The sequence below is a fragment of the Megalobrama amblycephala genome, linkage group LG14 (genome assembly GCF_018812025.1).
Source record: "Megalobrama amblycephala isolate DHTTF-2021 linkage group LG14, ASM1881202v1, whole genome shotgun sequence".
Lineage (NCBI taxonomy): Eukaryota > Metazoa > Chordata > Actinopteri > Cypriniformes > Xenocyprididae > Megalobrama > Megalobrama amblycephala.
Genome location: NC_063057.1, coordinates 8,111,268 through 8,138,261, shown reverse-complemented (window position 1 = coordinate 8,138,261; position 26,994 = coordinate 8,111,268). Strand labels below are relative to the sequence as shown.

General features: G+C 36.2%; 1 protein-coding gene across 3 annotated transcripts in view; it reads right to left on the bottom strand.

Moving 5' to 3' along the window:
* Window positions 1-23,949, bottom strand: part of LOC125244691 (coiled-coil domain-containing protein 136) — a 42,984-nt gene extending 19,035 nt beyond the window's left edge. For 2 of the 3 annotated variants that reach the window (XR_007179358.1, XM_048154844.1), the window contains exons 1-3: window positions 23,675-23,713; window positions 22,035-23,218; window positions 21,531-21,772 (exon numbers count right to left, since the gene is read on the bottom strand). Coding sequence is in view for 2 of the 3 variants with exons in the window: in XM_048154844.1 (XP_048010801.1) it covers window positions 21,531-21,585 (55 nt within the window). In the remaining variant the exon portion in view is untranslated. Of the gene's footprint in view, window positions 1-21,530; window positions 21,773-22,034; window positions 23,219-23,674; window positions 23,714-23,794 lie in introns of those variants that run through there. The other variant, XM_048154843.1, reaches the window with a different exon arrangement.
* Window positions 23,950-26,994: the final 3,045 nt, after the last annotated feature.

Genomic DNA, 26,994 nt, shown 5'->3' with positions numbered 1-26,994 from the left:
TATTACAAAAGCACTTACATTAATACTTTTGTTAAAACTTGTATATTATTTAAGCTGTAAAGCTGTTTAAATAATTTTTTTATTTTTTTTCGTTGTTACATTGTCATGGCCACAAATTTGTACAATTAGATTGTAAAAAAGATGCTTTTTTACACACTAAAATCAACTCAATATACACAGATTGTTTACGTATTGTGTCAATACTATTGAAACAGTGGGTATTTAAAACATTTACAGAATTCAATGCCCTCAATGCGATCCAGATTATTTTTCTTTTAAGAAAAGAAGGCAAAAGTTGTTGTAATCACCATTATGACAGAAATAATGTTGATTGAGTTTAACTCGTACTGAACCCACAATATTCCAAAACCTCTCTGCTCCAATAAACATTAGCTCATCCAGTAAAATTACATTTAAAAGTTATCTTGATGTCATACCCACATTCACTGTTAGAAAAGGAGATGTGCAACTATGCATGTCCCAGACCCCCACCCCCAACCTCCACCTGTCGTCTCTGGTGGGGACTTACTAAATCCATCCAGTCCACCACCTTCATCTGAGGAAGCCATTCATCACCTGCTGGCCCCTGACTCTCATCTCTCTCTGCCCCCAACAGTCCTCCAGACCCCCCTCAAGCAATCAAAACACCCACCAAGGGCCAACAGTGCCTCAGCGCCAGAGGAATGTGTGCTATTTTAAGGATTTAGGCCATGAATTGCCCCTCTGCCTTCACCTGTTGTCTGTTCACAAACACAAAACAAACTCAGTCCTGACAAGAAATCACAGCCTGCAGCAGCAGAGGCCCTTTTAAAAAGTGTAAGAGAGCCAAAGAGTCCTCTAGTGGCAGGAGTCGGTATAGACAAAGAAAGAAAGAAAGAAAGAAAGAAAGAAAGAAAGAAAGAAAGAAAGAAAGAAAGAAAGAAAGAAATTGATCAAAAGTGACAGTTAAGATATTTCTAATGTTACAAAATATTTATATTTAATAAATGCTTTAATACATTTTAATAAATGCTGCTCATTGAACTTTCTATTCATTAAAGAATCCTGAAAAATGTTCCACCATTTCCACAAAAATGATTTCTGAAGGATCATGTGACACTGAAGACTGGAGTAATGATGCTGAAAATTCAGCTTTGGCATTACAAGAATAAATTACATTTTAAATATATTTTAATTTGTAATAACATTTTGCAGTAACCCTAACCCTAACCCCATTTTACTGTATTTTTTATTAAAATATGGCAGCCTTGGTGAGCATAAGAGACTTCTTTCAAAAACATAAAAAAAAACTGTAAGTTTCTCTCACACACACACACACACACACACATACACACACACACATTATATATATTTTTCTATGTCAATATACAGTAAAGTGTAATTTGTTCCTGTGATCAAAGCTGAATTTTCAGCATCATTACTCCAGTCTTCAGTGTCACAATATCCTTCAGAAATCAATCTGATGATTTGATGCTCAAGAAACATTTATGATTATTATTAATGTTGAAAACAGTTATTTACATTTTTATTTCATGATGCTATGATGAATAGAAAGTTCAAAAGAACAGCATTTGTCTGAAATCTAAATCTTTTGTAACATTAAACACTACCGTTCAAAAGTTTGGGGTCAGTAAGAATTTTATTTTTATTTTTGGGGGATAGAAATAAAATTAATCAATACTTGTATTCATCAAGGATGAGTTAAACTGATCAAACGTTACAGTAAATACTCTATTTTAAATAAATGCTGTTCTTTTGAACTTTCTATTCATTAGAATTTTGAAAAAAATGTGTACACATCTGTTTTCAACATTAATAATAATAATGAATGTTTCTTGAGCATCAAATCATCATATTAGAATGATTTCTGAAGGATCATGTGACACTGAAGACTGGAGAAATGATGCTGAAAATTCAGCTTTGATCACAGGAATAAATTACACTTTACTGTATATTGACAATATTACTGTTTTTGTTTGTATTTTTAATCAAATAAATGCAGGCTTGGTGAGCAGAAGATATATATATATATATATATATATATATATATATATATATATATATATATATATATATATATATATATAAAATAAGACATTAAGCTGATCCCATTTTTTTCCATGCTGAAGGAGTAGGTATAGAATAATAATAATAATAATAATAATAGACATAATAAAAGACATTAACCAGATCAAATTAGTGTTTTTCTATGCTGAGTGACACACTGAATGAAAGAACATCCATGTAAAGAGAGCAGCAGATCTCCTCCTGCTGTCGTTCTCCTCTCTAGTCTGTGCTAATCACCCACCAAACTAAAGAGCCATCTGGTTAAAAATAGCTCATTTCAACACCATCCTTCTCTCCTCCTCTTCTATCTCTCACACCCTTGTTTCCTCCCTCGCTTTCTCACTATTCACCTCACCTTATTTATTTTCATTCTAGTTAACCAAATGATCCTCTTGTTTTTTATCGGGCCCATCCCTCTTTCCAACAGTCACCTGTTCCTCTCTTCTTCAATCTATCACCTCGTTCCAGACACCTTCTTACCCGGCCTCTTTCTCTCTCCTCCGGGCTGATCTATAACTAGAGTTACTGTAGGTTTCTCTCACCTGCCCTCTGACCTCTGACCTCAGAGAACCAAACCATTGGCAAGGCAATTACACACACTTAATCTCTTACAATCTCACTCTCTAGTTCTATTTAATGACTCAAGGGCTCTGTGTGTGTGTGAGGATATAAGACTGATTCTACAATTACTGGCACTGTTGATGACTTGAACATTAGTAGCATGTCCTGAAATTTAGATTTGATCATGACATATTGTATATACCCTCAAGTGGATTTTGGTCAAATAGGTGATGTGTGGATTCTTAATATTGTTTGTGGTGGAAATATGCGAAACTAAACAAATTTTTCCATTTTTAGAGAAAATGTTGAGTAAGTCTTTCTAAAACAACAAGTTAGCAAGAGATTGAATAACATTGGTAATGCTAATTAGCATGGTAATTACAGCGATTCTTTGTTATTAAAATGAACTGAACATATGATTTTAAAGGTTTTTTGGGGCAAAATGCTGATTTAAAGTTTAAACATCTGATAAATAAATAATATAATTAAAGAGGCAAAATAATCTTTTTTTAAAAATCTTAAAAAACTAATTGAAGACTTTTTTATTTTAGACTCATGTAAGTAAATAAGTTTAAATCCATTCATTTGTATTATTATTAATAATGATAATAATAGTAATAATTATAATAAATTATTACTGCTCTTTCATGCTTGTAAACAATTCTTTTATTATAAGTGAAGACAGGCTTGAACACCACAGTGGGTGTCATATGCCACATCTATTTAGAGAACATTTCTGAGACGTTGCACATTTATGCACAACTATATGAACTGATGCATATACTTTAGAGCGGTATCTTGAATAAATTAGCTGAATCAATAATATATGTCTATAATATCACAAAGCAAATCAAAATTGGTTAATGCTTTTGCTTTGACAAACTCAGAACGATCTGAAGTCCACACACAGGACAGAGGAGACAGTCGGCCATGCCAGACCTGACTAGACGATTCACCTCTCTGATCCTCTTAGATCAGATGCCTGCGTGGGATTAACGGAATCTGTCGGTGCGGAAAATGAATTGTCTTGCCAGCAACTCCTCCCCCTCCATTCCTCAGTCTTCCTTTCTCCCGTTCACTCCCTCTTTCTCTTTTCCTCTGGTTTGTTTTCTCTCATTTCCCTCTCTCTTCCTGAATGAGATTTATCCCACTGTAATGAGCCCTGTGCTGTTTTATTGATCATGCTTTGCAGATTAAAGTCTTTCAAACATCTATCAAATAATAATGAACCAGTGGGGAAACTCACACACACACACACACACACACACACACACACACACACACACACACACACACACACACACACACACACACACACACACACAGGCTGAAACAGCAGCACAAGCAGGGTCTTGAGCTCACAGGATTACAGGCAGCTTTGATAGCACCAAATCAGCTTTATCCAGTGCATCTGAGCTATGAATTATTCTGTGGGGACAGAAAATTATTTTTACATGCACACAGACATCCGGATCATCACTGGATATGTAACACACACCACAATCATGAACCATCCATCAGAACGGATGGGTCATGTTACACAACAGCAGCCTCTGTGGTTTTCTAAATAACTAGTACAAAGTAGCGAACAAAACTAATTGTTCTGTAAATATATGGGTCATTGACGAATAAGGTTTGTAAGAGGATGGAGATATCATTCATTTTGATGTTTTATTAAGTGTTAGCAATGAGATTGTGGTTTTTATAATCAATTAACATGCTTTTGTCATTTTTTACAAGATGGACAAAATTTGTCACCAAAAAAGTCATTCGGTCGAACCAAAATTTTGGTTTTACCGAATGACACTTTTGGTTATACTGAATGACGATATTTTCGAACAATGCTAACAGGCTGATATCTAGCTAGATATCAAACATTTTATATTAAGTATACATTTTTTAAATATTACAACATTTTCCATGTTTTATAGCGGTTGTACTGAATGACCTGATGTTTCGGGACATGCGTATGAGCAAATGAAAACATGAATTTTTCAAATATTTAAAAGAGAGTTAGTTACTTTGCTTTGCAGGTGTATGAATGATGTCACATCCTGTCACATGATATTGACCGCATGACTTGATCCAAAATGGTCCCTTTATATTAATTACTCTGAATGACATCAATGAAATTCATTTTTCCGGACATTCTTTCTCATAACAAAGCAACGACTTCTACACATAATTTTAATACAATTTTCCACTATGTTGATTTATCATGCCAGAATAAAAATATATACATTACATTTTAAGATAGTTTAATCACAAATGAAATGGCTGTATTGGCCTTTGGACGGTTAAACCGAATGACCTTTTGACACGTCAGAATCTTTAAAGGTGCCCTCGAATGAAAAATTGAATTTATCTTGGCATAGTTAAATAACAAGAGTTCAGTACATGGAAATGACATACAGTGAGTCTCAAACTCCATTGTTTCCTCCTTCTTATGTAAATCTCATTTGTTTAAAAGACCTCCGAAGAACAGGCGAATCTCAACATAACACTGACTGTTACGTAACAGTCGGGGTGTACACCCCCAATATTTGCATATGCCAGCCCACGTTTCCAACATTATAAAAGGCATTAGACAAGGGCAGCCAGTATTAACATCTGGATGTGCACAACCAAATCATCAGACTAGGTAAGCAAGCAAGAACAATAGCGAAAAATGGCAGATGGAGCAATAATAACTGACATGATCCATGATAACATGATATTTTTAGTGATATTTGTAAACTGTCTGTCTAAATGTTTCGTTAGCATGTTGCTAATGTACTGTTAAATGTGGTTAAAGTTACCATCGTTTCTTACTGTATTCGCGGAGACAAGACTGTCGTTATTTTCATTTTTTAAACACTTGCAGTCTGTATAATTCATAAACACAACTTCATTCTTTATAAATCTCTCCAACAGTGTGTAATGTTAGCTTTAGCCACAGAGCACTATCAAACTCATTCAAAATCAGAAGTAAACAATATAACAGTATACAATACTCACATAATCCGACGCATGCATGCCGCATGCATGACAAACACTTTGTAAAGATCCATTTTGAGGGTTATATTAGCTGTGTAAACTTTGTTAAGGCACTGTTCAAGGCAAGCGCGAGCTCTGTGGGCGGAGAGCACGGGATTTAAAGGGGCCGCAGCATAAAATCGGCGCGGCTATAATGATGCCCCAAAATAGGCAGTTAAAAAAAATAATTAAAAAAAAATCTATGGGGTATTTTGAGCTGAAACTTCACAGACACATTCAGGGGACACCTTAGACTTATATTACATCTTTTAAAAACATAATCTAGGGCACCTTTAAAATACCTTTATATGTAGCAAAATACCTTTTGGATTCAATAAAAGCTAGCTTTACTACCTTTCATACTTTGGATGTCATATCTTTGTTTTTTTATTATTATTAAGGCCTTTGGACAAAAAAAATGACCCACCACGTCATTGACCCATATACACAACATAAGTGTGTGTCTCTCTCTCTCTCTCTCTCTCTCTCTCTCTCTCTCTATATATATATATATATATATATATATATATATATATATATATATATATATATATATATATAAACCATTTTAAAATTTATATCACGAAATTTGGTCTAAAACAAAAATAACTAAAAATATATCCCAAATTATAAAACAAATTATTTTGTGTAAGAACCCTTGACTCAATATATTGTAGTTATGTTTTAAATGATATTTAAAAATTATAAATAAAATAATAATGTAAAACTATAATTTAATAAAATACATAGTATGACCCATTTAACTTTATACTGCATCACAAAAGTACATTCAACTCCATACTAAATAGCACAATCTAACACAGAACGCAAAACACATGTGGACTGAATTTTTTTTTCTCTTGTAATAACATCATGCACCATATGTGCATGACAGAGCAGAGGCCTCACTTCCTGTTGAACTCAGATTCATGTGATTTTCACTTGTGTATAATGATTCTTAATGGAAACAGCCCAAGAATAGGCCTCTTTGTTCTAAAAGACATAGTTCGAATATTTAAGATAATGCGAGAGTCCCGTTCCTTCATTTTTGTAATTTTGATGATTATCATTTCATGACAGAATCTGCCGTTGCAATAAATAAATGAGAAATGGTATTAAAGTGAGATATAAACCAAACTCTAAGATCAGAACATTCACTTACAAAACAACTGACACAATTCATTTGAAAATGAGCATTTGGTGCTTTGGAGATAATAAAAACGAAACAATTTCATTTCAGATCATGACTGGAAGGCCATATTAGATCTTAATATCATGAGTGGCATTAAATATCGACGTGCAAAGAGTTCCATCACGATCGTGACAAACACACACACACAAACATAGTTCTCATGAGCTCAGAGAATTAATATCATTCCAGTCATAAGCATAGCTTCGGGATCAGCCTGTGGCCCTGGGAGAAATCCAGTGTAATTATTATTTGATGTTGATGATGTGTGATTGATGTGGTTTTCATAACAAAAACAACATCAATCCAACAGTGATATATTCAAATGTCACAAATATATTCAAACACACTATCATTCTTTTCTCTTTTTTTTTTACACTTAAGTATTACTACTATTAATTAATTAATTACCATTAAAACTATTAATTATTATAATACATTGTGTATACATGTGGTACACCTTATAATTCCTTGTATGCTAAGCATACTTGGCCAATAAAAGCTGATTAGTTGATTCAGAGATTGATCGATTGATTGATTATGTTATCTTCTGTGTACTGACATGTCAATCATAATGTCAATACTATTAGCAGCCAATCAGAGTGATATGATCTCAATGAGGGAGGGGACAGTACAACTATATGCATAACTGTTTACAAATACATGACAAAAAATATATATATTTCAAGGGTCACAGCAATGCTGCAGGGTCATAATAAAATAAAATAAAAAAAATAAAAAAATAAAATAATAAAAAAAATAATAAGATAATAATTTCATTCTCTCTTGCAAAAATGAAATATATTTCATTAATTTCAAATGTGACTTACAAGTGTATATATGTTTATGTATTTATGTACTGTGTACATCAATAATTATTATTTAAATGCCTTTTAATATGTAACAGGGGGTTGCTCCATTCAAAGACCCTGAAAGACCCCTATTATACATAATATGACTTCATATAGGCACTTTCTGTCCATGATCAGCCCGTGTCTGGCTTAAATCCAGATGGTGACATCAGTTTCCTGTTTATAGCGCTGCTTTCACTCTCAATGCTAGACCAGGGTAACACTACACTGACCTTAACCTTAACACACACATACATCATTTTCTCAACCTTTTAGTCTCAAGCTATCCATCAAATCCAAAAATAATATTTAAATGCTTAATCTAATGCAGTCTGTCGGCATCATATGAGCCGCACTGAAAATCAGAGTCTAAACATCATTAATAAGCTCAGCACAGCACTGAGAAGAGGAAAGATGACTGACACAGTCACAGTGGCCCCTGGGAAATCAAGGAGCAAGGGTAGAGCAAACACCTTCCACACACATACATTCACAAAACACAAAGACTAGACTCTTGCACACACACTTAACCATGCAAGACATTTTCTACTTAAATTGCATTCCTCCTCATTATTAAAGCATGTCTGCAATGCAGTGAGCTGTTTTTCCATAGTTAACGCCTGCCAAAAACAAGCACTGCAGCTGCAGTGTTGTGCAAAACCTAAAGTGCTCCGAAACACATCTTCCCAAAGTCGCACTTGTCAATGTTAAACAGCTGCTCGTGAAATCAAGCGGGCTCCCAGATCGTTTGCTTTAGGGTTTTGACTGAGGGAAGTGATGCGGTCGGTGTTTGGTGTTGTATAAGCCTGCAGCAAACCACAGGGTAAGTATAGACTGCAACATCTCTGTGAAAAGGACCCAGACTGAGCTGGCTAAACGGTGCCTGTCAGTTATTAAACTGACAGCTCTGGTGAAAAACAGATGCATGGGAAAGGGGTCTGTAGCAGTGACCGACAGGGACATACAAGCAAATGCACACAACACTGCAAAAAATTATTGTCTTGTTTTCCAGTAAAAATATCTAAACATTCTTAAAGGTGCCCTCGAATGAAAAATTGAATTTATCTTGGCATAGTCAAATAACAAGAGTTCAGTACATGGAAATGACATACAGTGAGTCTCAAACTCCATTGTTTCCTCCTTCTTATATAAATCTCATTTGTTTAAAAGACCTCAGAAGAACAGGCGAATCTCAACATAACACCAACTGTTATGTACCAGTCGGGGTGTACGCCCCCAATATTTGCATATGCCAGCCCATGATCACAACATTATGAAAGGCATTAGACAAGGGCAGCCAGTAACGTCTGGATCTGCACAGGTGAATCAACAGACTAGGTAAGCAAGCAAGGACAATAGCGAAAAATGTTATATGGAGCAATAATAACTGACATGATCCATGATATCATGATATTTTTAGTGATATTTGTAAATTGTCTTTCTAAATGTTTCGTTAGCATGTTGCTAATGTACTGTTAAATGTGGTTAAAGTTACCATCGTTTCTTACTGTATTCACAGAGACAAGAGCCGTCGTTATTTTCATTATTAAACACTTGCAGTCTGTATAATGCATAAACACAACTTCATTCTTTATAAATCTCTCCAACAGTGTAGCATTAGCCGTTAGCCACGGATCACAGCCTCAAATTCATTCAGAATCAAATGTAAACAATATAACAGTATACAATACTCACATAATCCGATGCATGCATGCTGCATGCATGACGAACACTTTGTAAAGATCCATTTGAGGGTTATATTAGCTGTGTAAACTTTGTTTAAGGCAAGCGCGAGCTTCGTGGGCGTGGAGCACGAGAATTAAAGGGCCAGCAGCCCTGAATCGGCTCATTTATAATGATGCCCCAAAATAGGCAGTTAAAAAAATGAATTAAAAAAAAAATCTATGGGGTATTTTGAGCTGAAACTTCACAGACACATTCATGGGACACCTTAGACTTATATTACATCTTTTTAAAAAAAAGTTCTAGGGCACCTTTAAACCAAAATACATTTACTTGGGAAGCAAAATTAAGTCTTGTTTTCTGAAAAATGTATCAAAACGATTTTGTCATTTTGCTTCTCAAGTAATTGCATCTTCATTTAAGAAGGTTTAGATATTTGTACTAGAAAACAGGACAAAAATACTGTGGTAGAACATAACTTTTGCAGTGAAAAAATACTAATGATGGGCCCTGTGGTTCTCATTGCTCTTAAATGGACAGTTTCCCCAAAAATAACAATTCTGTCATCATTTACTCACATTTATGCTGTTCCAAACCTACAGTACAGTCCAAAAGTTTGGAACCACTAAGATTTTTAATGCTTTTAAAAGAAGTTTCGTCTGCTCACCAAGGCTACATTTAGTTATTAAAAATACAGTAAAAAACAGTAATATTGTGAAATATTATTACAATTTAAAATAACTGTTTTCTATTTGAATATATTTCACAAAGTAATTTATTCCTGTGATGCAAAGCTGAATTTTCAGCATCGTTACTCCAGTCTTCAGTGTCACATGATCCTTCAGAAATCATTCTAATATGCTGATCTGCTGCTCAAGAAACATTTAATGTGTACAATTGTACAAAATATTTGTGTACAATATTTTTTTTCAGGATTATTTGATGAATAGAAAGTTCAAAAGAACAGCATTTATCTGAAATACAAAGCTTCTGTAGCATTATACACTACCGTTCAAAAGTTTGGGGTCAGTAAGAATTTTTATTTTTATTTTTTTGAAAAGAAATTAAAGAAATTAATACTTTTATGCATTAAATCAATCAAGAGTGGCAGTAAAGACATTTATAATGTTATAAAAAATTAGATTTCAGATAAACACTGTTCTTTTGAACTTTCTATTCATCAAATAATCCTGAAAAAAAATATTGTACACAAATATTTTGTACAATTGTACACATTAAATGTTTCTTGAGCAGCAGATCAGCATATTAGAATGAATTCTGAAGGATCATGTGACACTGAAGACTGGAGTAATGATGCTGAAAATTCAGCTTTGCCATCACAGGAATAAATTACTTTGTGAAATATATTCAAATAGAAAACAGTTATTTTAAATTGTAATAATATTTCACAATATTACTGTTTTTTACTGTATTTTTAATTAAATAAATGTAGCCTTGGTGAGCAGACGAAACTTCTTTTAAAAACATTAAAAATCTTAGTGGTTCCAAAATTTTGGACTGTACTGTATATTACTTACGTTCTTCTGTGGAACACAAAAGAAGAAGTTTTGCAGAATGTTCATGCTGCTCTATTCCATACAATAAACATGAATGTTAACAGGGTTTTTTCTCCATTATCCATTAGCCCCCGGTTTCACAGACAGGGCTTAAGTTAGTCCTAGACTAAAATGCATATTTGAGCACACTAAAGATATTATGTACTATGTACAATGCATTATGCCATGACTTTCAATTAACTCCTCAGGTAAACTGCCTAGAGGTGGGTAATATGATCGAAATGTTAACCCTGTCTTTTGTATGCATCATTTAACAGTGGCAATGATACACATCACAAAATCACTACAAGAATTACCCAAGTACACAAAGCGATATATACTATATAGCAAATCTCAACTGCTTGATTGTTTATATTGTTGCAAAATGTAAACTATATTATCGTCCAGCGATGTATTTAAAGTTGGATTTTCTTTCTTTTTCTTTTTTTTTTTTTACACCATGCCAGCCTTTATGGCTATATTTATGGTGAGGGAGAGGTTTTTCAAGTTGGATATATATGTATATTCAACATTATCTGTATACATGCAGTATACTCACCTAAAGCGATATATACAATATAGCAAATCTCAACAGCTTGATTATATATTAAAAAAATAATGCCTTGCTCTAATCTGCTAAATGTGACTATAAATGGCTTTTTTTTTTTTTTTTTTTGTTATCTTTAGAGCTCCACATCCCCATTCACTTTCATTATATTGTAACCGGGACATTCTGTAAAACATCTCCTTTTGTGTTCCACAGAGAACTTTAAGACATGTGATTGGAAAGGCATGAGGGCTCATAAATAAATTACAAAGTGTCCTATTTCTGTGAACTATTCCTTTAAGAAACAGCAGTGACTGGATTAATCAAAATAATCTGTCATATAGCTTTGTAGTGACAGGAAAATTATGAGTCATTTCAAAGATGGAGAAAGTTTTGATGAAAGATCATAAAAGACAAGTCTTTTTTACGTTACAATAATGCACGCTGATGAATTATACACAAGTCGAAGGACATTTATTAAGCAAGCAAACAGGGTCAATTTTGATTTCATATTGCCTGCATGCATGCACTCAATGCAGAGAGCAGAGGAGGGTTTTCTATGTCACGAACATGCGCTTGTATAGCCCTACCAGACACATACACACTAACACAATGTAAATGAGCATCCGCTCATGAGCACAGACCTGTGTTTCAGGAATATCAATGAGGCCTCACAGGTGGAGGACGATTACGTATTCTCCAAACACTCCAATTATGTGTCTATGTCTGCTCTCTTCTTCGCTAGTGTAACACTGTTAATTAGTTCTCATTAAGTGATGACAACCTAGACATTACCAAAGCAGCAGAAAGCATCTCGTCAGACTTTCATACAATCAAAGCCATTTACACTACACCGTTTTCAACTAAAAAGTGAAAACTTTTTATGCGTTTTGGCTGTTCATTTACACTGAAAATGCTAACTTTTGAAAACGGGTTCCAAAGTGCAATTTTTTGACAACGATACAGTTATTATCTCCGTGTAAACAACAAAAATGTGGATCTGGTATGTAGATCAAATGCCATGTTTTTTCAATATTTATTTTTAGTTCAGTTTTAGTTATTTCAATACTTCAAAATAAACTTATTTATTTCAGTCTGTTGCCAGTTGCCAACATTTCTAATTTTCATTTAAGTTTTAAGTTTTTCATCTAATATCTATATTTTATTTCAGTTTTATGTCAATTACTGAAACTTATTTTTAATAGTTTTAGTTAACAATAACAACTCCTAATCAATTACTGTCAGGTTTGTGACAAACCTGTCATGTAAAGGTTTTAGTGCAATAAAATAAGGTTCCACTTTATAATAGGTGTCTTTAACTGTTTTGACACCTAATATAAAGTGTGATCAAAAATAGTAAGTAACTGTGAACTCAATGAATTATAGAGCTTCAGAACAACCAGCTTTATCGAACGATTCTGTAATTTTTCTTAGTTATTTGGTTCCTAAATGTTTTAATTTAAGAGCCAGAGGCCCCCTAGTCCCGACAAGAAAAACACATAAAAGATTTAGAATAGAACAAATATATCCTTTATCTCTGTTGGTCCTGTTAGCACGATATCTGAGCTTTTTGCCCGCTGTGTGGTAGAGCCGTCCAGTCTAAAACCTTGACACACATCACTGACCATTACACACACATGCAGAGTACTGTAAGACAAGCCTTGTGTACAAAGGGCTCACACTGACTGTGTCCTTCCCAATCGGATTAATTTCTCTATAAACACAAAGTGGAAACATCAAAATCAAATGCATTTTCTTAAAGAATAAGAGAATAAACCAATGTGTTTTATGAAGCTGACATAAAATATTTAACATAAATTTGGCATAGGAACGGTGAGAGTTGGGTTTAAGTGAGATATCACCGGGTCCCAGAAGCATTAGAGTGCTTTAAATGTATGTGTGCGCGTGTCACATTTCTGGCGCAGTGAGGAGAGGCATGAATTATTCACGTCGCCTCTATACTGGCTTGGCAGGAAGAAAGGTAGAATGAGAGAAGAGGAGAGAAAAAGAAAGGGAGGAGGGGCAGAAGTGGGAAGCAGGAGAATGGGAGAAGGCAAGGAGAAAGTGGCACCGAAAAACGAGTTTGTTGGTTTCTCACTCTGACAGACGCAAAAGGAGGAGCTGTATGACGTTAAAGTTTGCAGGAGTTCACACGCTCTCGCCTTGTTGCCTTGGTTACAGCCCACTGCCCAAGCCCCAATAGCTCTTACTGGGATCTTTTTGCCCTTAACATGCATAATAAAAAATTACATACACAACCTTGTTGTCTGAGGAGTTATATAATGTAAAAAAACACCAAATCAATCATTCAATGAACATTTAAACACTATATACACTAGAACAAGGAAGAAAAATAACAAGGTAAGAACATTCAGAGCAGCCTAACAACAACATAGTAATGAGGTTAGACCACTCAGAACACCCTCAACCCCATAGCAATGAGGTAAGACCACTCAGAGCCCCCTAGAAACCACATAGCAACGAGGTAAGACCACTCAGAGCCCCCTAGTAACCACATAGCAACGAGGTAAGACCACTTAGAGCCCCCTAGCAAACACAGAGCAACGATGTAAAACCACTCAGAGCACCCTAGCAACCACATCGTAATGAGGTAAGACCACTCAGAGCCCCCTAGCAACCCCATAGCAATGAGGTAAGACCACTCAGAGCACCCTAGCAACCCCATAGCAATGAGGTAAGACCACTCAGAGCACCCTAGTAACCACATAGCAACGAGGTAAGACCACTCAGAGCACCCTAGCAACCACATCAGAATGAGGTAAGACCACTCAGAGCCCCCTAGCAACCCCATAGCAATGAGGTAAGACCATTCAGAGCACCCTAGTAACCACATAGCAACGAGGTAAGACCACTCAGAGCCCCCTAGCAACCACATAGCAACGAGGTAAAACCACTCAGAGCACCCTAGCAACCACATCGTAATGAGGTAAGACCACTCAGAGCCCCCTAGCAACCCCATAGCAACGAGGTAAGACCACTTAGAGCACCCTAGTAACCACATAGCAACGAGGTAAGACCATTCAGAGCACCCTAGCAAACACATAGCAACGAGGAAAGACCACTCAATGCACCCTAGCAAACACATAGCAACGAGGTTAGACCACTCAGAGCACCCTAGTAACCACATAGTAATGAAGTAAGACCACTCAGAGCACCCTCAACCCCATAGCAACGAGGTAAGACCACTCAAAGCAACCTAGAAACCACACAGCAACGAGGTAAAACCACTCAGAGCACTCTAGCAACCACATCGAAATGAGGTAAGACCACTCAGAGCCCCCTAGCAACCCCATAGCAATGAAGTAAGACCACTCAGAGCACCCTAGTAACCACATAGCAACGAGGTAAGACCACTCAGAGCACCCTAGCAACCACATAGCAACGAGATAAAACCACTCAGAGCACCCTAGCAACCACATCATAATGAGGTAAGACCACTCAGAGCCCTCTAGCAACCCCTTAGCAACGAGGTAAGACCACTTAGAGCACCCTAGTAACCACATAGCAACGAGGTAAGACCACTCAGAGCACCCTAGCAAACACGTAGCAACGAGGAAAGACCACTCAATGCACCCTAGCAAACACATAGCAACGAGGTAAGACCACTCAGAGCACCCTAGCAACCACATAGCAACGAGATAAAACCACTCAGAGCACCCTAGCAACCACATCATAATGAGGTAAGACCACTCAGAGCCCTCTAGCAACCCCATAGCAATGAGGTAAGACCACTTAGAGCACCCTAGTAACCACATAGCAACGAAGTAAGACCACTCAGAGCACCCTAGCAAACACGTAGCAACAAGGAAAGACCACTCAATGCACCCTAGCAACCCCATAGCAATGAGGTTAGACCACTCAGAGCACCCTAGTAACCACATAGTAATGAAGTAAGACCACTCAGAGCACCCTCAACCCCATAGCAACGAGGTAAGACCACTCAAAGCAACCTAGAAACCACACAGCAATGAGGTAAGACCACTCAGAGCACCCTCAACCCCATAGCAACGAGGTAAGACCACTCAAAGCAACCTAGAAACCACATAGCAACGAGGTAAGACCACTCAAAGCAACCTAGAAACCCCATAGCAACGAGGTAAGACCACTCAAAGCAACCTAGAAACCACATAGCAACGAGGTAAGACCACTCAGAACACCATAGAAACCACATAGCAATGTGGTAAGACCATTCAGAACACCACAGAAACCACATAGCAATGTGGTAAGACCATTCAGAACACCCTTGCAACCACATAGTGACAAGATAAGACCACTTAGAACACCCTAGCAGCAACCACATAAAACCACTCAGAACACACATAGCAACATGCTAAACCACTCAGTACACCCTAGAAACCACATAGCAACATGTTAAAACCATTCATAACACCCTAGCAACCACACTGCAACTTTGGAAAACCACTCAGATCACCTTGACAACTGCATAGCAAAGCCCAACTTCCCCATAACATCCTAGCATAATGAAAGTGAGTTCTGGACAGATAGTCAATCATATTTTCTTCAAAAAAAAAAAAAAAAAAAAAAAAATCTGGAATCTAGGTTAATATTATTTTTCCATTTTTCCTTGTCAATCTGTGTTACATCATCAGAAAATAAAAGTAATTTAATTGGTGGAGGAAGTTTGGATGAAAGAAAAAACTTTTTTTCCTTAAGAATAATGTGCTCTGATGGATTAGAGAAATAAATTGGGTCAGTTCTGAACTGTATGTTTTGAGAACAAGCACACAAATCTCACAAACACAAGAAGATGAGAGAGAAAAATAAGCGGAAAGAAAAGTGAGTTCGATCTCTAAAACTCCAAAAGCAGAAACTCCCAAAGCCTGCGCTCTCAGTGGACTCCTTCATGAGAAAGTTTTTTCTGTGTGTGTGGGCCCTCACTTACCCGCATGTGCGGCGCGTATACACTATCTCTCTCTGCATGTAACTTTTCTTGCTAACCGAGCGTGATCTCACTCGAACTGCCCTTGAGATTCCCGCTGTCAGCTCTTCTGGAACGTTCTAAAGAGCCACTCCTCACATCCGAGATGGGGTCAGCGAGCAACAGAGGGAGGAAACCCGCAGGAAGGAGGAGAGGAAGATTTGGAGGAAGGAAAGCTGCAGTATGCCTTGTTTTTGTCATTTGGTCAACGTATGTAAACCTCCGCAACATATAAACAAGAACAAAGGAACATTCTGGGTTCAAAATAAGTTAATTTTGTGGCATGTGGTAGGAGCTGCACCATTCTGAATAAATTGAGAATCATGATTTTTTAGTTTCAAATAGTGCTGTAAAATCGATTAATCGTGAATAATCGCATCTAAGATAAATGTTTGTTTACATTATATACACATATAGCACATATATATATATATATATATATATATATATATATATATATATACACACACACAGATGCACACATATATAATATATAAATATAATAATATATATACACACATATATTATGTAAACACTTTTATGTTAGATATGATTCATCACAATTAATCGACTTGACAGTACTAGTTTAGAGATCACGATTCTCCCACAATTCTGAACAGACAACTAAACAAAATAACAGGTTCTGAAAAAATATAAATTGCTGCAGTTTGTTTAATCTGTTAAATTAATTTGAATGAATTTTTAAAAAATCAGTTTGAGTGAATGATTCAATGACTCACTCATAAATACTTCACTTGTTTAATTACTGGATGAATCAGAGTTTCTGAACAAATCATTTGAATGAAAGATTTAATAAAAAATACATTTTTTTTTTACAGTCGCCACTTAGTGGCATATCAATATAATTGGTACAATCGTTATTTGAAGCACCGAGTTACTTTCAAAAGTTGATTTGCTCTATTTTGATCGCTTCCGTAGACATCAGTGTTTAACTATAAACTTTTATTCCAGGCAAATCGGTGTCAATTAGGAATGAGATCATGATCTTTTAACGATTAATTGTATTACTCTAGCATGCGATCGATTACCTCAGAAAATTCAATACATCCTTCTGTTTGTACAAACAAAACAAAATGTGTATAGTACAAGTGTACTTGAAGAAAAGTCTTTGACACAAGACATTTCTAAGCCAAAATTTGCAGCCTATATGTTTGTAAAAAACATTTTTTAGCAGTAATGTTGCCCAAAATCTCAATTTTGAATGACTATTCCATATGGATCATATGTAAACAATGTCTTTCTGGAGTTTTTCTGCATTTAATTAAAAAGTAACAGGTTTAATGACTACATGGTCATGACAGGAGTTTGTGACTATAGTGTCATGTTAAGACGTACATGCCCGGTTCCAGACAAGGCTTAAGCCTAACCCCAGACTAAAATGCATGTTTGAGTTATCTTCACTGAAAGCAACTTGCAGTGACATATCTTAATATATGTCAGTGCCATTGTTTTGTCTCAAGGTGCACACCAGCAATTCTTTTTCTAAGGCATGATTATAAAAGCTACTTAAATGTCCTAATTGAACTAAGGTCTAGTAATATAAGCCCTGTCTGTGAAACCAGACCATAATGTTTAAGTCTTCTGGCTATACTTTCACAACTGTGTATTTTAATGTTTCCCTCAATGCGAAACCCCATAGACTTCCATTGTAAATACATTTTAGCTGTAATTTTCTTTTGATTTCACAAACTGAGGAAGTTGAAAACAGACTTCCCTATCAGTGTGAAAAGACAAAAAAAAAAAAAAAACAGGCTGCATGGAAATTCTAAACGTTCAATCTCTTGACGTCAGTACTCAGTGAAGTTTTCTAGGACAATTCAAATGGACAAAGACTTAAACAAGCATGAAATGAGAAAGGGCCTCTATATGTAAATGAGCTGTGGTAGCAAAAACTTTTGGGGTTTGACTGAACCTAAACTTTGTAGGTGCTATGGCACCCAGAATGTGGGCGGTGAGAGAAAGAACGTGTGTTTCATCATCCGGGGGTGGACAGGGAATGCAAGTGGCACTCGAATAATGTGAAACATGTGGGCGTCTGGTGGATGGAGGAGAGGAAGGCAGCACCATCACTGCTGGCTAAATCAGCAGGGCATTTAGAGGGAATTGTCATGGAAGCACTGCAAATAAGAGGCATGTGTGTGGTGTGACATGGAAGTGCTGTGCTAAAATGATCCTCTTTCTCCCCAGACACTGTACGAGCTTCTAAACCTCCTTCAAACTATCTCTCCATCTCAAGTCCACCTACAGAAACATATGTCCCGATTTACAGGGGTAATACAAAGTCAGATCAAGTACAACAATACTTATGCATCTTGTCGCAGGGGGCGAGGTTCTTTGGGAACGGAGGAATGGAGATGGAGACGTTGGGACTGAAGCTTTGAAGTTTCGGTGCTGCTTTTGATCAGAGGCACAATTTAAAACAATCCCTCTAGTCTGCACACAACAGCTATTTAAGGCATAAAAGCCCTTCCAAGGAGAAATCTACAGCATTAGCGTGCACAAAAAAAATGTATGCTGACAAACACTCAAAATATAATAGTTTCATAACAACACCCCAGTGAGCATGCAACATATCAGAAAGCAAGTATTTGGTTTCCCATAACCCCTTGCTGCACATCTTCAAAGCCTTTTTATTTACGGTAGCAAAGCTGCTCCATTTTCTTGTAAATATACAGCGTGTAAAAACAAAACAGGCTTAATTTACTAGCCGACACATACTAGCAGACCACAGCGCACCAAACTTGGCTTGTTGACAAGATGAGTCATGTGAAGCATGGGAACCAATGGTGTCAAATTTGGCAATTTTGTAAAGTTTGAAATCTATATAATATATATTTCTTTAATGTTAAAATACTTTTCCTATCTCTTAATATGTAGAGACAACTATAAATTAGCCATTTGTAAGTTGATATGGATGGATGGATGGATGGATGGATGGATATGATGGAAACGATGGATGGATATCATAGATACAATGGATGGATATGATGGATGGATGGATGGATGGATGGATGGATGGATGGATGGATGGATGGATGGATGGATGGATGGATGGATGGACGGATGGAAACAATGGATGGATATGATGGAAATGATGGATGGATATCATAGATACAATGGATGGATATGATGGATGGATACGATGGATGGATGGATGGATGGATGGATGGATGGATGGATGGATGGATGGATGGATGGATGGATGGATGGACTGATGGATGGATGGATGGATGGATGGATGGATGGAAACGATGGATGGATGGAAACGATGGATGGATATCATAGATACAATGGATGGATATGATGGATGGATGGAAGGATGGACTGATGGATGGATGGATGGACGGATGGAAACAATGGATGGATATGATGAAAACGATGGATGGATATGATAGATACAATGGATGGATATGATGGATGGATGGATGGATGGATGGATGGATGGATGGATGGTTGGATACAATGGATGGATTGATGGATGGACAGAGAGATAAAATGATAGATTTTAATATCTTACGCAATTTTGCTTCTGAACTTCTGAAGTAAATTTATCTTGTTTTAAGAATCTTCAGATATTGTGTTAAAACTTTACTTAAAGCCTTTATATGCATTACAAAAGTATTTTAACACATTATTTATGCCTTGTAATGCACCTTATAACGCACTGTATGTCTCATGAATAACAGTTAATACATTATGATACTTCTATTCATTAATAAACCTTTAGAAAGTACTGTATAATGCATTAAAATACATGACAAAAACAAGATAGAATGCAATTTAATGTACATCATGAATACCATTATAATGCATTATACACTTTAAAGGGTTAGTTCATCCAAAAATTAAAATTCTGTTATTAATCACTCACCGTCATGTCGTTCCACACCTCTAAGAATTTCGTTCATCTTTGGAACACAAATTAAGATATTTTTGATGAAATCCGAGAGGTATCTGACTCCTCAATAGACAGCAATTTAACCTCCACTTTCAAGGTCCAAAAAGGGACTCTTAAGTAGGGCTGCACGATTAATCGCATGCTTTTGTCATGCGTGTCTCGTCAGTAAAGCCGGTTCTGTGATTAGCGGTAAATGTCCATCACCTGCTTTCAAATGGAGTGGCACTTAATATACAGAGCCGTAGTTCGCGGACAAGCTACGCAATATCGCGTTCGTAATCGAAAGCGATTCATCTGCGATTATGAACACGATATTGCGTAGCTTGTCCGCGAACTACGGCTCTGTATATTAAGTGCCGCTCCATTTGAAAGCAGGTGATGGACATTTACCGCTAATCACAGAACCGGCTTTACTGATGAGACACGCATGACAATCTCGTGCAATTAATCGTGCAGCCCTACTCTTAAGACATCGTTAAAGTAGTCAACGTGACTACAGTGGTTCAACCTTAATTTTATAAAGATATAGTTGAATGAAGTCGCTATTTTTGTTTTGCCACACAAAAAGTATTCTTGTCTCTTTATAACATTAAGGTTGAACCACCGTAGTCACATTGACTGTTTTAACGATGTCTTTAGTATCTTTCTAGACCATGAAAGTGGTGGTTATATGGACGAGTCAGATACATCTCGGATCAAAAATATCTTAATTTGTGTTCTGAAGATGAACGAGAGTCTTACGGGTTTGGAACGACATGAGGGTGAGTAATTAATGACAGAATTTTCATTTTTTGGGTGAACTAACCATTTAAGTAAAGTGTTACTGATATTTCTACTGGAAACCAAGACAAAAATACTCATAAACAAATAATTTTTGCATTGTAGCAAGTGCATTAGAAGACTAATAAACAGAAAACCACCATCATTTCATAATAACCAGTTTTGTTTGTTGTTTATCTACACATATTTGTCTCAACACATAACCTCACATTTGACTGAGAAACTGTCATACTGATTTTCTATATAACATCAGACAGCCTCATCCTTCTAAACAACCTTCTGCCTCATGACAGACCAGATAACAATGCAGATGGAGGTAGGGCTAGAGAAAACAATAATTATTTCATGCATCATTACACAAATGAGCACCTGTAGAAACATCACACACACACACACACACACCTGCAGGATCCAAGACCTCCTCAATGACGGGCGGCAGACGCAATCCGCAGTCCATGGTTGTCGTGGCGACAGGCCTCAGGAAGTGGGGGGGTGGGGGTTAGAGGGGGGTTAGATGTCCAAACACACGCACGCCAATGAAGCAGGCGCAGTGATAATGGTCAGAAAACAGGAGGGACAATCACACACAGCCCTGCGAGGAATGTCAGGCTCCACACACACTGTGCTGCGACGGTCGATACATCCTGAAACACAACCAACCACACAAATACACACAGATCAGTTCAATATCCCTGCAACTGCAGACATCACCGTCTAAACTGCTTACAGATGATTTATTGCTCTTCCTGAACAACTGTGCTGTTCTCTCTCTCTCTCTCTCTCTCTCTCTGTTTCTTATTGTCTCCTTGCAAAACAAAGCTGGAAACACTGCACAGCATCAAGGGGATTTCAGCAACATGATCATTCTCTGACTCTCAAACACACAGAAAGCATTGGTCTGCTTACCTTTAATGAGATCTGTGCGCAGCTCAGGACACTGACAGCTTACGTCTCCGTTACTCGCTGTGCATTATCTCTCGTTTACTGCGTGCACTCCTCTCGTCTGCTCTCCCTCCTTCCTTCCCCCCTCTCTCTCCCTTGCTCACTCACTCCCTCTAGCTCTCTTGCTCCCCCTTTATCTTTTACCTCAGTTTGCTCTTTTCTCATCTGTTAACTATTTGATTACTTTGTGTGGTCCATTTTCTCACAGATTTAAATCAGCTGGATTTTGGGAGCATTTTGATGCTTTTGCACTAATATACATATTTAATTATATTTAATTTAATTAATAAATATGATAAAAGTTTAATATTTAAGTCTTCATAATTAGAAAATATTTTAATATTTTTATAAATTGTAATTATATTTCAAAAGTTGGTTTCATGCCATTTGTTAGTGTTTATTTATTATTTTTATTCAATTATTATAAATTAAAATTAGTACTGTGAAATCGATTAATCGCGATTAATAGCATCTAACATAAAAGTTTGTATATATATTCACTAATTTATATGTTAGATCTGATTAATCGCAATAATCGTGATTGTGTGTGTGTATGTATATATATATATATATATATATATATATATATACACACTGCAAAAAAGAATTGTTTGTTTAACTTAAAAAGTTACCTGAGTATTACAGTGTAATTATATATTTAAGTACTGAGTAATAATAATTAACTGCATGTACTTACTATAGGTTAAGGGTAAGAATGAGTGTTTGGTTTAGGGTTAATTGCGTGTAATTATGCATAATTTCTAGTTATTACTACAGTAATTACATGTAACGTGTAACAATGACACTGTAAAATGAAGTGTTACCGATGCAATTAATCGTGATTAATCAATTTGACAACACTAATTCAAATATTATCAAAGTTCATCGAGTCTTATTTTTTTGAAAACTAGTTTAATATTTTATTTCATTATTAATTGTACCTATCATTGATTATTGAGGCACAGTATATTTACATTCTGAGTGTGATTTAGACAGATCTGGTCTTTAAACTCCCAGCAAGAAGAAATCAAACAACATGAAGGCCTCGTACTGAAACTCGCAGCATGTTTAGGGTCAGTTCTTGCAGATGGCTGAGCAAGACGTGACGACACGACACAGCATTACAAAGCCCTGAAAAAAAAACCATCCTGAAACAGAAGACATATGTATATATTTCATCAATAGGCCTACGCATAAACACAAACACACCAGAACAAACAAGACTAGAAATGCCAGTGGGAAGTAAAACTCTCATTTGTAACTCACATCTTTGTTAAATTAGCATATACACGTAATATATCGATGAACAATGACCTATCTTATTGTTGAGAGATGCAATGAACAGTAGGTATTGCGCTATCAATTACTACACTATAAGGGAAGGAAACTTCTTCCCTCATTAAGAAGCAACAGCTGCCTGAGAGACATATTTTGCAATTCGCGGTAGCTCAGAAGAATCTTTGTTTGCAAAATCATTCAGGTTGTAGGACATTCGTGTCAGCGCGCGAGAGACAAAACGAGACGAGCTGCCACTCTATCACAGCAACCTGATGGCGTTGCTTGGCAACCGAGCTGTCCGCTGGCAGTGAGAGAAACTGACTCACCGCTGAAACAGGGCCAAGAATGTTCCCCTTAAATGACACCTTAAAACAAAAAAGGACATCATCAGAAACTGATAGGGGTTCTGTGTAAAGCGTAAGTTGAAAGTTTAATCATATACTTACACAGCTACACCTGCTCAAGGTGACGTGGTAATACAGGAATCCGTTAATACGCTCCGTTTCGATCATTTTATCTCTGTGTTTCACATAAACACACCGAAAAGGCTCAAAGGGAATCGATGTTTTAAGCTCAAAGCCAACAAACGGACAAGGACTCCTTTGTAGCTGCAGAAATACGATCTGCCACAGCCAGGTAAGGATCGATATGTCATTCTAGGTTAAGTTAGGCCGGAGGTCGGCAACCCGCGGCTCTAGAGCCGCATGCGGCTCTTTAGCGCCCCCCTAGTGGCTCCCTGGAGCTTTTTCAAAAATGTATTAAAATGGAAAAAATATATATTTTTTTGTTTTCATGTGGTTTATGTAGGAGGACAAACATGACACAAACATTCTTAACGTTTTTCAATGCTGTTAAAATGTGTATAATAAATATTAAATTTCAACATTTCTGTCAACGAAGATTTGCGTCATAGCCATCGACGTCACTTTCCCGCCGAAAGCGCGCTCCCTCAGCTGGACTGATTGGCAAAAGAACTGCTGCGTGACTGGATTTAATAGAGGAAACTGCGAAAACGCGAGTAAAAACAAACGAATTACACTAAAGGTTGGACTCGAAAGTGTTTCTTACAACTTGTCAAATAAACCTAATCCATGGATATTGACATGTAGCCAGGAGTCGTGTTTCCTGACATTTATATGTGCCTGATTTGACGTCGAGGAAATACATAAAGCAAATCTGCCTGTGAATATTTTATATAACTACAATATAGGTAACTTAGGTTTAAATCCGCGTAATTACTTAACGTTATATCAATGTTATATATATCGTCATATTGTCCATCCCTAAAACATATAGTTTTATAGTATAGTTTTTGTCAGTGTTTATTTTAAAACGCACAATTATGCAGAATATAAGATGGAAAATATTTAATAGATGATTTGTCAACATAATATATAACAATACAATATATATGGAATGATTTTACCTCAAAATCCAACAATTTGACACAAAATGATAACTGCAAATCCATGTTTCTCTGCTGGAGTCCAGCTGTTTCTGTGGATTGCACCGATCCATTTGCTTCTTTTTTTCTGTAGCTTTCAGCAGTTTTTAAATATATACCTCGGGAATACCTCATTATGTATTTGTAGCCTATTTAGTCATTTTGATAGTAGGCTAATATAGCTAATATACACTTACAGCCTGTGTTGCCTTCATATAAGGCTTATATAAGGCTTTTAATTTTTTGCGGCTCCAGACAGATTTGTTTTTTGTTTTTTTGGTCCAATATGGCTCTTTGAACATTTTGGGTTGCCGACCCCTGAGTTAGGCCGTTGGAAAATTTAAGTTAAGAGAAATTAAAAAAGCATATTTTTAAATTCCTTCACTTTAATTAATTTGTGCACCCTGTTTCAAGGTGTGTTCACGCCATGTTACCGGTTAAAACCGTAAAACTGTAAAAAGCCTTCACGCGCTTGTATAACATGTAATTACAACGTGTAAACTCGTAATTTTGAGAGCTACGACCTTGTACCACGTGGCCGCTGTACCACCTTTATTAGTCAACATTATATTCAAATTATTTCTAAGATCTAAATACTTCAGAAAAGGCAGTTGAGTTTACATTTAATTTTCTATAAGAATATGTGACCCTGGACCACAAAACCAGACATAAAAGTCATCAAAAAAAAAAAAAAAAAAAATGAAATTGAGATGTATACATAATCTGAAAGCTGAATAAATAAGCTTTCCATTGATTTATGGGTTTGTTGGGATAGGTCAATATTTGGTATCTGGAATCTGAGGGTGCAAAAAAAAAAAATCTAAATATTGAGAAAATCGCCTTTAAAGTTGTCCAATGAAGCCTTAGCAATGCATATCCCCTCACAAAAATAAATGTTTGATATATTTATGGTAGTACATTTACAAAATATCTTCATGGAACATGATCTTTACTTAATATCCTAATAATTTTGGGGCATAAAAGAAAAATCGATAATTTTGACCCATACAATGTAATGTTTGCTATTGCTACAAATATACCCGTGCGACTTATGACTGGTTTTGTGGTCCATCTTATTTTCTTATGTTCGCAAAAGTTATATGTCAACTATGTTACTGACACAATATCCCTATGCATCTAAAAACTGGTTCATCAAAACACCCAGCGACCAGCATCATATAATATTATTTTCTTCTGCGGTGAACACATTATTAAGTTTTCCCTTTTTTCAATATTTTATCAATAATATATTGTCAAGGATTATATTAGCCTAATTGGCCATCAACAATGTTTGATAAATTGTTATGCTTCGCAGTTTTTTGAATTTTGCGTAACATCTCTTAAAATGAAAATGTATAATAAAAATAAATAAGTAAATCTTTATTTAGTAAATGTACCCCCAATTATAAAATGAGCAATATGTAACTGCAAAATAAACCACAGTAATTTCCTTCCTGTTTCAGTGGCTCATACATGCTTGAGATAGCAGTCGCAGTCCACACTTCCCATCCAGGTGCCCCATATTGAACGGAAGCAAATGAAACTGCCAGTTCCCAGATGGATTGTGTTGCCCTGGGCACTGCCAATCTGCTGGAAACACACTGTGACCTTGAGTCACAATGCGTTGGATACTGAGGTCAGAATTACAGCTTCTAAACAACAGAAAGACAAGAGCATTCCAGAACATCCATAACATCAGTAGGAAAAGGTATATGGGATCATGGGATATACTGTAGGTAACAGAGCTGATGCTATTTTGAATATGTTTGGTTAAAGATGGAAAAACGACAGTATAGACCACGAGTGTCATTTTAGATAATAGAGCAGACTGGACTAAATCAGTGGTTCTCAACCAGAGGGGTGGGCCTCAACAAACTTCCAGGGTGGGGGAAATAAGTCTTAAAATTATTTAAATGAAGTTATATTAAAGAATTGTGAATTGTAATATCCTCATTACTTTGGAATATAATGGTTATTTTACTGAAATGGGGCAGGCTCAATGATGTATGCAGCTGACAAATGCAGGCTTTCTACACTGTTCAGGTGATTTACATTTGTTATTTTTGCACTTCTGAGCCACACTACAAAAAAAAAAAAGGAACATTAATCAAATTTTTGAAGTGTATACTTTGTAATAAATGTACAAAGCAGCTGTGTCTAACACCACACAGTGAAAGAGACTTACTGAAAAATAATACAGTA